The sequence below is a fragment of the Suncus etruscus genome, chromosome 6, assembly GCF_024139225.1.
Source record: "Suncus etruscus isolate mSunEtr1 chromosome 6, mSunEtr1.pri.cur, whole genome shotgun sequence".
Classification (NCBI taxonomy): domain Eukaryota; kingdom Metazoa; phylum Chordata; class Mammalia; order Eulipotyphla; family Soricidae; genus Suncus; species Suncus etruscus.
In genome coordinates, this window is record NC_064853.1 from 114,688,370 (window position 1) to 114,700,565 (window position 12,196).

Below are 12,196 nucleotides of genomic sequence, written 5' to 3' on the forward strand. Positions count from 1 at the left end.
CCCGTTATGTAAAAATGTCTTATATTAAGAAATGAACTGAGCTTCATGAATGTTTTCATACTTCATTATAACATATTATATAAATTATAACATATAATGTAATCTTAATACTGGCAGTTAATAAATGTTCAGTATCAATATGCCAATGGAGAAATAGTTCATTCATGTGTTTATTCCATGTAATCATCTCTGCAATTCTTAGAAATATTTGCAATAAAACAGTTTTTAGTATCAGTGTCAAATTATGGAATGAGAATACAAGGAGAAATCTACAGAAGCAATTTAAGTGCTTTCTCCTATTAAACTGTTTGCATGCCAAATGCTTTTTGTTTGTTTCCTTTATGTCTCTGGCATAGGAATTAGTTCATGATAGGAATTAGTTCATGATCTGGCTAAACGTGTTTGTCATACAAAATAATCAAAAACACAGAAATAACCATTTACTTGGCATTTTTTATAGGTAGGTTTTTAATAATATACATGAATGATTCATTCTACCTCCAATCTGATTGAAGCAGGGTAGTGGTACAGATGAAGCTGTTCTGGTCACATAATTATGATGATTCATTGATGTCTCTAGGAAATACTTTAGAGATTTTATTACAATATTGAAGCTGCTGAAATTTCTATTGCACTTCCTTATAGGGTTTCTTGAGGGTCTGAAATGTTGACTGTTTATTCTGTTTCTATAGTCCTGGTAAGTGGCAACCAATTTCAAGTCGTGTACTTAGTTTTGCTTAGAGTGGCAGAGCTGGTTGGAGCAGCAGCAGCAGCAGCAGCAGCAGTAGCAGCCTGATTTCCTAGAAAAAGAGGATCTAAACAGGCTACTTTGGCAGCAAAGAACGAATGAATGCAGTGAAGAACAGCAAATAGATTAGAAAATTCCAGTTCCTGAAAGAAAAAGAGAAATTAGTCCATTAAAAATATTCCCCAAAATAAAAAAAAAAAACTAAGCTTAAAGATACTTTTTTAAAGAGTAGTTGGTAGACATTTTCAAGTGAAACAAACTAGTAGATTATAACAAATATAGGCATCTTTGTTGAATAAATACATTCATAAGTACTAAAGATGGTCATTTACTAAAAGAGAAGACATAGGAAAGGAGGGCCTCATAGAAGTCAATACGGTATTTTTGGAGATGTTACAGTTAGAAATAAGAACCAAGAAGATGAGATAAATTTAATATATACATATATTACTATAGAGTTACTATTAAACCCTGTGTGCATTCAAATGATAAATTATGAGATCAATATGTAGTGGGTGTATAGAGAAAAGGCTTAATGATTCATTCTTGGTATTTTACAGATTTGAAAATTGAAAGTACGATATGGAAAATGCAGCAAACCCAGCAAAGCAAAGAGCAGTAGTTACCAGAAAATTTAGAAATTTATTTGGGTCAGAGATAAAACTGAGGGTAGTATGCTTGCCTTGCATGCAGCCAACTTGGGTTCAATCCCTGGCACCCCATATCCCTGGAGCCTGTTAAAAAGTGTTCCATGAACTCAGAGTCTGAGCTCTGCCAGCTGTGGCCCCCCAAAAAACCCCCAAAATTTCATTTTCTAGATAAAGAATTTGTTAAGATACCAAATAGAAATTGAGCAACATGTTTTAGAGAATAAGAGGTAGCCATATCTGTGTTTGTTTACTTATTTGACTTGTTTTTGGTATTTTGGTCCATACTTGACAGTTCTGAGGGCCTAACTTCTGTCTCTATGCTCATGTATCACTTATGGTAAGAGATCAGAGACTTTATAAGTGTTGCTTGAGATCAAATACAACTAACAATAAGCTGTATTATATTTCTGGTCCTCATTTTAGACAAGAGAAGATTTTTGTGGAGAGGTGAAAGAAGAGATTTATGAATCTTTACATAGAAAGATATTAAAATGTGAGTAAAGATAATGATCATTTAGAAATTCATTTGGTCCCTCCCTAAAGAACACAGATGTTTGTGAAGTTAATACTTTGTTTCCAAATGTGTACGAAACTATTTCCACTGATATATGTTCTTTTTTATTCCAATACCATGATTTTTGTACAACTGTTAAAGTTTAACCATGATCTTTACGCAACTATTAGAGTTTAATTGAAAGTAGGTGAGCCAAAACGTTTTAGTTATTTTCTCCTTAGGGGAACATTTCTATATAAGCTCTTCTCTAGTTCATAAATTTTGTGAAATTAGGTTCTATTTCTGTAAAAATTGCCTTTGGAAATTTAATGGTGCTTGCTCTCAACTTATGTACATATAGACTGTATATGTATTTGCACATATGTGTGAGTAAGACAGATACTTTGATGATATGAATAAGTCAACTTCACAGTCATGAATCATTTTCCATATCTTTTTGTCTTTATTGTATTTATTTTGTCTTTTATTTTAATCTATATTCTATAGTTTTTATATATAGGTATGCAATTCTTTGCTTAAATTTTTCTAAGGTATTAAATTTTATGCAGTTATAAATGGAAACTTTATTATTTCTATTTATAATAGTTCACATTTTTGCATAGAAATGCAATTGAATTTTTATTATGAGAAATGGTTTTTCTAAATTTGTTTGTTTTTATGTATAGTCTTACATCACAGAAAATAGTGATAAGTTTAAATTCCTTTTCATTTTATATTATATCTATTATTTATATTATATTTTAATCCTTGTTTTTGTTTGAATTTATAGAAGTATATTGAATAGTATTCTATTTTTATATTTATTATTTATATTTTTATTTATGGTGATTAAGTAAAGTAATTATTTAAAAATTAATTGAACACTACAACATCAAAAACTCTAAGGAACACTTATTCTCCATACCTTTTATTCATCCAGAGAAATAACAAAACTATTTATGCATTTCTCCATCATATATTATTATCACGGTATATATTATTATCACTAGAGCACTCAGTTTACATCATCTGTGATATATTAAGTTTATTTTTTTGCAATTTTACATCTATCATGTATCATGTTTTTCTTAAGAAGCTTAAAAAGAGTCACATACTGTAAAATTAATTTTATCAGGGCATATTCAGAGAAAATCATTTGTTCATAGAATTATAAAAAGATAGAGTATAAGCAAAAAATTAAAACAGAGCTTTTAGCATGTCTTCCTTTGATTTTTTGAGTTTATCTATTTTTTTCCAAGGTTACAGTTTGTTATTGTACTTAATATTTTTTATTACAGTAGAGGTCTTGGATTCTAATATCTATCAACAAAAATTTCCTGTCAAAATTTCACAACCTATTTTGCTTAGTGGCAATTTAGTAATTCCCCAGATCTTTTCCTTCGTTTTTGATGGGGATTCTCAATCAATTCAGTATTAAAGATAACTTTTGGAAACTATTCTAGGCTAAGGGACAAGGGTGTGATGCTGCAAGATGTTTTCTTCAATGTCTTTAAAGGCAAAGTATTTCAAATTTTCTATCGAGGTAATTGTGTGTTTTGTGTTAATCTTTCAATATTTGACTACTCAAAAACACTTATTAAGTCTTTACATTTTGCACAGGCCCATTAGCTATGCCACAGTTGGTATGTTAAAGCATCTTTCCTAGTAAGCATACAAACCCAAGTAAATGTCAATCTGGTTCTCAGGCATCTGTTGAGGCTTGTGAAAGTCCTTTATTTTCATCTACTATATTTTATCTTTAAATTGTTTTCATAACTTTGTGTGCCACAACTCATACTACAAATCCAAATAGTTATAATCATAAATGATTAGTGCTTATAAATCTGTTAACACCTTGGGTAATATTTTTTTCCCCAGGGAATAAGATCTGAGTTCTGTCAAGAATTGACAAACATAGATGGGCTTTACCAAGGAACTTGTCAGGTCAAATTATTGGGTTTTTCTGTGAGTGGGTTTTGGAGAACTTCCAAATCCAGTGTTCTTTATTGTTGGTTTTCATAGTTACCATAATTTCTAGGATGTTCATTTTCAAGGTTATAAATATGCTTTGTAAAGAATGATTGTAAACGGCCAAAATAAATTTTGTAATTGCCATTTTTTTAACAAAAGTCTTGCCAGTATTATAAGAGTTTGTTGAATTTCAAGAGAAAAAAAAATCTCTGAAACTTACTCTTTTCATTGTTTTTCAAAATAAGTGAAAATTTGTAGACCTTACCATGACATTCTGGATATTCAACCACAGCCACAATCACATTAATATCTAAAGGTGCTGTGATTACAAATATTTTTGAAATCAACTAAAACCAATTGACTTTCACAACAAAGTTTATGTTCCTATATAGTTTGGGGATTTCCTTTTGATCTCTTAAGTTTATTTTTGGTGCCACAAAATAAGCTTGAATCTCTGTGTTTTGAGTTTATTATTCATTCATTTCTCCTCACTTTTATTATAGAGTTTGGTAAATCTAAATAAAAACTTGTTTAGCTTCCAATTTATAATAAATTGTTTCCTTTCAAAGCCTGGTTTGAATATCATAATTTTTCTTAATATTTTCCTGTTTAATTCTCTTAAATTATTTAAAGCAAGATGCTAACATATATTTATGCCATTTCTATTATGCTTTATAAATTACTATAAAGAATATAAGCTAGTAATAATCAATATGTCATTTAATGTCTTAATACTTAGGATTAGAGACTATAGCAGTTAAGAAACTTACCAGTTACTTTTGAACCTAAATTAAAATTTAATTTCAATGAGACTAGAACTTAATAATCAATTTCATATTTGAATCTTAAATAAAGTGTATGAAAAGCTCAGCTATACCAAAAATGTTTGCCTGAGATTATGGACATTGGAGGGAAATAAAAAAATTCATCAATGAGCAATTTATTTTAAAAAACACCCAGATTCTATACTGTTTTACTAAATTAAAAAGCCAAAACAAAAAACCTTTTTGTTGCTGTTGCTTTGACTGATTTTCTTTTTCTTTTCTTTCCTTACTTTTTCTTATATACTATGAAGGAAAACTCTACTTTGGCTCCTGATTTTCAAATCCAAACATTCATGATTACTATTATGTTTGAACTAGTTTAGGAAATACTATAATAATGTTTCTATCAGTGAATTATTACATTTTGATAAGAATACAAAAATGCATTTAGAATAAAATCTATTTGATGCTAGGAGATGTCTGGCACATATAAAACAAAACTTTTAGTAAAAATATTTATAAAGATTAAATATTGAAGTCTTGTCTCTTTTTTTTTTTGGTATTTTTTTTGGAGGGGCACACCTATTTGACACCCAGGGGTTACTCCTGGCTATGCACTCAGAAATCACCCCTGGCTTGGGGGGGGGACCATATGGGACACCGGGGGATCGAACCACAGTCCGTCCTATGCTAGCGCTTGCAAGGCAGACACCTTACCTCTAGCGCCACTTTCCCAGCCCCGAAGTCTTGTCTCTTTAAGCCCACTTATTTTCTTGAACATGTTTCTAGTTTGCCTTTCTTTATTGCTCTTTTAAGTTTGTGTTCTCTGAAATATATATTCCTTATTTTCTCTCCTGCTCAGATATCTCTAATTTTTACTCAATAAAAACAATCTTGTTTTACTAAAAATAAAATATGATAAATAATAGATGTAAGTAATTTGCTATATATAGGAAAATTGGTGAGAACTATAAGATATCAGTAATCTTTAATGTATTAAAATCTAAACTGACACAAATCTACCTTTTTAATATTCTCAATAGAAACAGAAAAAACTTTCCTATAAATTGACAATTAACTACAAATCACTCATAACTTAATTGGGAACATTTATTTTTGTTTGATAAGAAATGTGCTAAAAATTTAATGAGGTTTTGGAAAACAGATGGGACATTTATTAAGTTTTCTAATAATAAAATTTAAATTTATGAGTTTTTATCTTCAGAAAAAAGGTTGTGTGCATTATGACATTATCCTAATTAAGTTATAAAATAAAAACAAAAATACGAAAAACAAATGAAAAATAAGCTCTTTAGCTCTCATATAAATTCAGCAGTATTATTATATTTCTTAAAATTTGTCACATTAAAAAATCAAAACTATATATAATTCTTAATATATTATGTATTGCAACTCAAATAATCAACTCTAAACTAGCCAGGCTTTTAATTATATAAGTCCTGATTGCATTGTATTTACTTGACTCATTACTAGAAATGTGCACATTTATTGCTAAATTAAAGTATGTAGTATTTTAAGATTGTTAAATTAACACATGAGCCAAGATTTATGTTCATAATTTCTAATCCATTTTAACATTTATAAAATATTTTTTAAGATAAAAGAAACATGGAGCTGAAGTGGTGGCACAGAGGTAGGGTGCTTGCCTTACATGCAGCTGACCTAGGTTCCATCCCCCAATATCCCATATAATCCCCAGAGTCAGAAGCAATTTCTAAGCATATAGCTAAGTGTCACCTCTGAGTGTCACCTGGTGTGGTCCAAAAACCAAAAACATGGGGCCTGACTGTGAGAAACTGTGAGTGCTGCCTGTGTGAGTTTGTCTCCTGTCCTGTCTCCTGAACCTCTTGGGAGTGGGCTGAAAAGGGCCCAGAAAATTCACTCTCCCAGAGTCTCCAGAAGAACGTGCCACTCTGCTTCGCTAAGCAGCCATGAGCTCTTTCTAATGAAAGAATGCCACTGCAACAAGAGGAAAAAAATCACACTAAGAACTGTGCTGGATCACTAAAGCCCAGCATTTCTCCCAGGACTGTCTTCTCTGCTGCCTGCTCGGGCCTAAGATTTAATCCTGTGTGAGGCTTCATCCACGGTGGGCTCCCCTTCCTTGGGGGCAAGTAGACTCACCCAAAGGGCGGAGCCAGAGGAGCGTGGCCACGCATATCATTTAGCCAATGAATACCACCACAACACGTAGAAAAACCCACAGTACAAGTGTGGCAATGGGGAAACAACGCAGGCCAGCATCAGACATAGAGAATGAAGACGACAATTCTGATGACCAGAAAATGACCAACCAACTAATCAAACTCTCAGATAAGGACTTTAGACAAGCAATATGGAAGATGCTCAAAGAACTCAAAGAAACCATGGATCGAGTTGAACAGAACACTAATAAGAACCAAGAAAATACAAAGACAGAAATCACAAAACTCCAAACTGAAATAGTATGTCAACTAACAGGCCTGAAAAACTCAATAAACGAAGTGAATGACAAAATGGATAAGCTCTGGGACAGGGTATCAGAAGCTGAGAATAGACTTGGTGCTGTGGAAGATGAGATAAATAACAATTCTATACAGCAGGAGAGATTTGAAGAAAAAAACTTAAACCAAATGAACAGACAATGGAAAAATTAGTCAAAGAATGTGAACAGATGAAAATAGAAGTCTATGATAAGCTCAACAGAAACAACAGAGTACCAACCAAAAGAGACCCCAGAAAATATACCCCAAGACATATCCTAGTCACAATGACAAATCCTAGAGATAGAGACAGAAATCTGAAAGCAGCAAGATCAAGGAGGGAAATTATATTCAAGGGAACATACTTGAGATTTACAGCAGACCTGTCACTAGAAACACTCAAGGCCAGAAAGCAGTGGTGGGACATAGTGACAAAACTCAAAGAAATAAATGTTTTGCCTAGAATACTGTACCCAGCAAAACTCACTTTCAGGTTTGAAGGAAGAATACATGGTTTCACAGACAAACAACAGCTCAGAAACTTTACAGACTCAAAACCAGTCTTAAGAGAAAAACTGAGGTTTTCCTGTGCGGCTTGGGTGAGAGTTCCCTCCCTTGTGCGGCTCGGAGGAAACTTGGTTCCCTGTGCGGCTTGGGTGAGAGTTTTGCTCCCTTGTGCAACTCGGGGGAGACAGGGTTTTCTGTGCGGCTTGGGTGAGAGTTTTGCTCCCTTGTGCGGCTTGGGGGAAACTTGGTTCCCCGTGTGGCTTGGGTGAGAGTTCTGCTCCCTTGTGCGGCTCTCGGGGGAGACAGGGTTTTCTGTGCGGCTTGGGTGAGAGTTTTGCTCCCTTGTGCGGCTTGGGGGAAACTTGGTTCCCTGTGCGGCTTGGGTGAGAGTTTTGCTCCCTTGTGCGGCTCGGGGGAGACAGGGTTTTCTGTGCAGCTTGGGTGAGATTTTGCTCCCTTGTGCGGCCTGGGGGAGACTTTGTTTCCTGTGCGGCTTGGGTGAGACTTTGTTTCCTTGTCGTCAGGACCGACTCCCCCCCCCCCCAGTGAGTCCCTTCCCCCGGGTGGGCGCCTGGAAAGGCAAGTTGAGCAACCGGAATAGTCAGGGGAGATAGGGCCAGCTATCTGGACTCTCAGGTGACCTAGAGCAATCCACCCCCTTGGGCCCTGGAGCGGATCAGGGACTCCCCAAGGGTGAGGGCAGAGCCTGAAAGGGTAGACTGAGGGAACTCCTTCAAGGGAGGTTTGGAGGGGGCGGAAATCCATTGACTCCCAGAGAAAGGAGGGGGGATTGAGAGCTAGGCTCAACAGCGCCAGTAACCATTGTGGCCAGGAGTGGAACTGCACCGCTGACAGAAATAAGGAGCAGAAAAGGGAAAAGACCCACAGCAGGAAGGCTGAACTCTAGGAAGCAAAGGGGAGGAGAAAGGGCTAGGCTCAACAAACTCACCCAACAGGCCCCTCTAGAAACACCTTCAGGAAGGGGTCAAAGCAGGCCAAAATTAGAAGCCACAGCACTCCAAAATACACCATTAAATACAAAGAACAATGCGTAAAGCAAGGAAATCGCTAATAACTGGAGACACCATAACAAACCCTATCAAATTTCCAAGTCCACCAAAACGCACAGATCCACGGGAAGAAGACCTAAAAGCTGTCATGAGGAAGGAAATGCAAGAATTAATAAAAGAATTGAAAGAAACCCTAGCAACCGAGTATAAGAAATCCATGGACGAACGAATCAGCCAAATTAAAGAAGAAATGTCAAAGAACATGAGAGATTCCATACAAAAAGAAGTGAAGGACTTAAAAGACAAAGTAGCAAGTCTTAAGAGCAGAAACACAGAGTTGGAGAAGCACATCGAAGAACTCGAAGGAAAACTACAATCAAAAAAAGATCAAGAAACCAACAGAGAAATAAAAGGCAAAGCACTGGAAGGAAAAATCCAATATCTAATGAACAAAGACAAAAGAAACAATCTAAGAATTGTGGGTATACCAGAAGGGGAGGAAATAGGGAAGGGGGAAGAACAGGTAGTCAGGGAGATAATAACAGAGAACTTCCCCACACTCTGGAAAGACACTTCAGGACAAATCCAGGAAGTCAAGAGAGTCCCTAATAAAATAGACCCTAATAACCCCACACCAAGACACATAATAATCCAAATGGCAAAAAACAAAGAGAAAGAGGAACTCCTAAAGGCAATAAGGGAGAAAAAAAACCTCAAGTACAAAGGAAAGGACATAAGAATCAAACCGGATCTTCCATTTGAAATAATTCAAGCAAGAAGACAGTGGAATGACATATTTACACGACTGAATGAAAGAAACTTCCAACCCAGGGTCCAATACCCAGCAAAACTATCATTCATATGGGAGGGCAGACTAAAAACATTCTCAAACATGAACGAACTTGAACTATTTGTGCAAACTAAGCCGATCCTAAGCGACTTACTCAGAGATGAATTACACAATCCAAACCCCCGATTGTAACAACAACCACTCCACACAATACAACTGCACAACAGTCCTCTCTATCAATAATTTCCCTAAATGTGAACGGACTAAACTCTCCATTTAAAAGACACATAGTAGAGAACTGGGTTAGGAAAAATAAACCGGACTTCTGCTGTCTGCAAGAAACACACCTACAGCTACAGGATAAGCACAGGCTTAGAATAAAAGGATGGAAAGTAATTATTCAGGCCAATGGAAAACAAAAAAGAGCAGGGACAGCCATTCTTATATCAGACCAAATTGTATTCAACCTCAAGAAAGTGATCAGAGACAAAGAGGGACACTACTTACTGGTCAGGGGAATATTAGATCAAGAAACACTAACCCTGATCAATATCTATGCACCTAATGTAGAGTCAGCAAAATATGTGAGGCAACTACTGGCAAACCTGGAGAAACACATGAAGGGAAATGTGATAATAGTAGGGGACCTCAATACTCCACTATCACCACTGGACAGATCCACCAAACAGAAAAATAACAAAGAAATAAGAGCTCTAAATGAAAAATTAGAAGATTTAGGGCTAATAGATTTATATAGAGCCCTCCATCCCCAGAAAGCAGAATACACATTCTTCTCAAACCCACATGGAACCTTCTCCAGAATAGACCATGTATTAGGATACAAAGCCAACCTATATAAGACCACAAAGGTAAGGATCATAAGAAGTACCCTTTCAGATCACTATGCAACAGAGGTTAAAATTGATGTCAAGAAGAAGCAATGGAGGAAAACTAGTACCTGGAGATTAAACAACATCCTGCTCAACAACAGCTGGATCAAAGAACAACTCAAGGAAGAAATAAAAAGATTCCTTGAGACAAATGACAATGAAGAGACAACATGTCAAAATTTATGGGACACAGCAAAAGCAGTAATTAGGGGGAAACTCATAGCAATAGAGGCCTATGTCAAGAAACAGGAAAATAACAAAACCAACAGTTTAAAAGATCACCTCAAAGAATTGGAACAACAGCAACAGAGAAATCCAACCACAACCAGAAGGCAAGAAATAATAAAAATCAGAGCAGAAATAAACAACATCGAAACCAAGAAAACAATACAAGAAATCAATGAGACCAGAAGTTGGTTTTTCTTTTTTTTTTTTTTTTTTTTTTTTGGTTTTTGGGCCACACCCGGTAACGCTCAGGGGTTACTCCTGGCTATGCGCTCAGAAGTCGCTCCTGGCTTGGGGGACCATATGGGACGCCGGGGGATCGAACCGCGGTCCGTCTCCTAGGCTAGCGCAGGTAAGGCAGGCACCTTACCTCCAGCGCCACCGCCCGGCCCCAGGAGTTGGTTTTTCGAAAAAATAAACAAGATAGACAAACCATTGGCAAAACTCACCAAAAAAAAAGAGGGAAAACACCCAAATCAGCAGGATCACAAATGAAAGGGGAGAGATTACAACAGAACCCCAAGAAATACAACATATCATGAGATCATACTATGAACAACTATACTCAACTAGGCTAGAGAACCCAGTAGAAATCGACAGATTCTTAGACAAACACCCTCTTCCAAGACTGGAAAAGGAAGATCTAGAAAGCCTAAACAGACCAATCACCTCAGAGGAAATTGAAGACGTAATTAAAAAACTCCCTAAAAACAAAAGCCCAGGCCCAGATGGATTTACAAGTGAATTCTATCAAACATTTCAAGAAGACTTACTACCACTTTTCCATAGGCTTTTCCAAACCATAGAAAAAACAGGAATCCTCCCCAACTCTTTTTATGAGGCTAATATCACACTCATTCCCAAAGAAGGCAAAGACACCACCAAAAAAGAAAACTACAGACCAATCTCACTAATGAACATAGATGCAAAGATACTTAACAAAATCTTAGCAAACCGAATTCAGCACTTCATCAAAAAGATCATACATCACGACCAAGTGGGATTCATACCAGAAATGCAAGGTTGGTTCAACATACGCAAATCAATCAATTTGATACATCACATCAACAACACGAAAGACAAAAACCGCATGATCATATCAATCGATGCAGAGAAGGCATTTGACAAAATCCAACATCCTTTCATGTTAAAGACACTCAGAAAAATAGGGTTAGAAGGAACTTTCCTCAAGATAGTTACAGCTATATATGAAAAGCCAACAGCCAACATTATACTTAATGGCGAGAAACTAGAAGCATTCCCACTAAGGTCAGGAACTAGACAAGGCTGTCCACTCTCTCCACTCTTATTCAATATAACCTTAGAAGTCCTAGCAATAGCAATCCGACAAGAGAAGGGAATCAAAGGAATTCAAATAGGGAAAGAGGAACACAAGCTATCTCTATTTGCCGACGATATGATGATATACATTAAAAACCCTAAAGAGTCCACAGTAAAACTCCTAGAAACAATCAGCCAATACAGCAAAGTGGCTGGATACAAAGTCAATACACAAAAGACAGTAGCGTTTCTATATACAAAAAATGAAGTTGAGGAGAGAGAGATTAAAAATACAATTCCATTTAAGATAGTATCAAAAAATATCAGGTATCTAGGAATCAACCTTACAAGAGAAGTGAAAGACCTATACCAGGAAAACTTCAA

The 12,196-nt window shown here is 35.8% G+C and overlaps 1 protein-coding gene across 1 annotated transcript in view; it reads right to left on the minus strand.

Moving 5' to 3' along the window:
• Window positions 1-377: 377 nt before the first annotated feature.
• The window catches only part of SNTG1 (syntrophin gamma 1), a 422,721-nt gene continuing 410,902 nt past the window's right edge, over window positions 378-12,196 (minus strand). Inside the window, exon 18 of the mRNA XM_049775722.1 lies at window positions 378-891. Within this exon, the coding sequence (XP_049631679.1) occupies window positions 715-891 (177 nt within the window). The 3' untranslated portion in view covers window positions 378-714. The remainder of the gene's footprint in view (window positions 892-12,196) is intronic.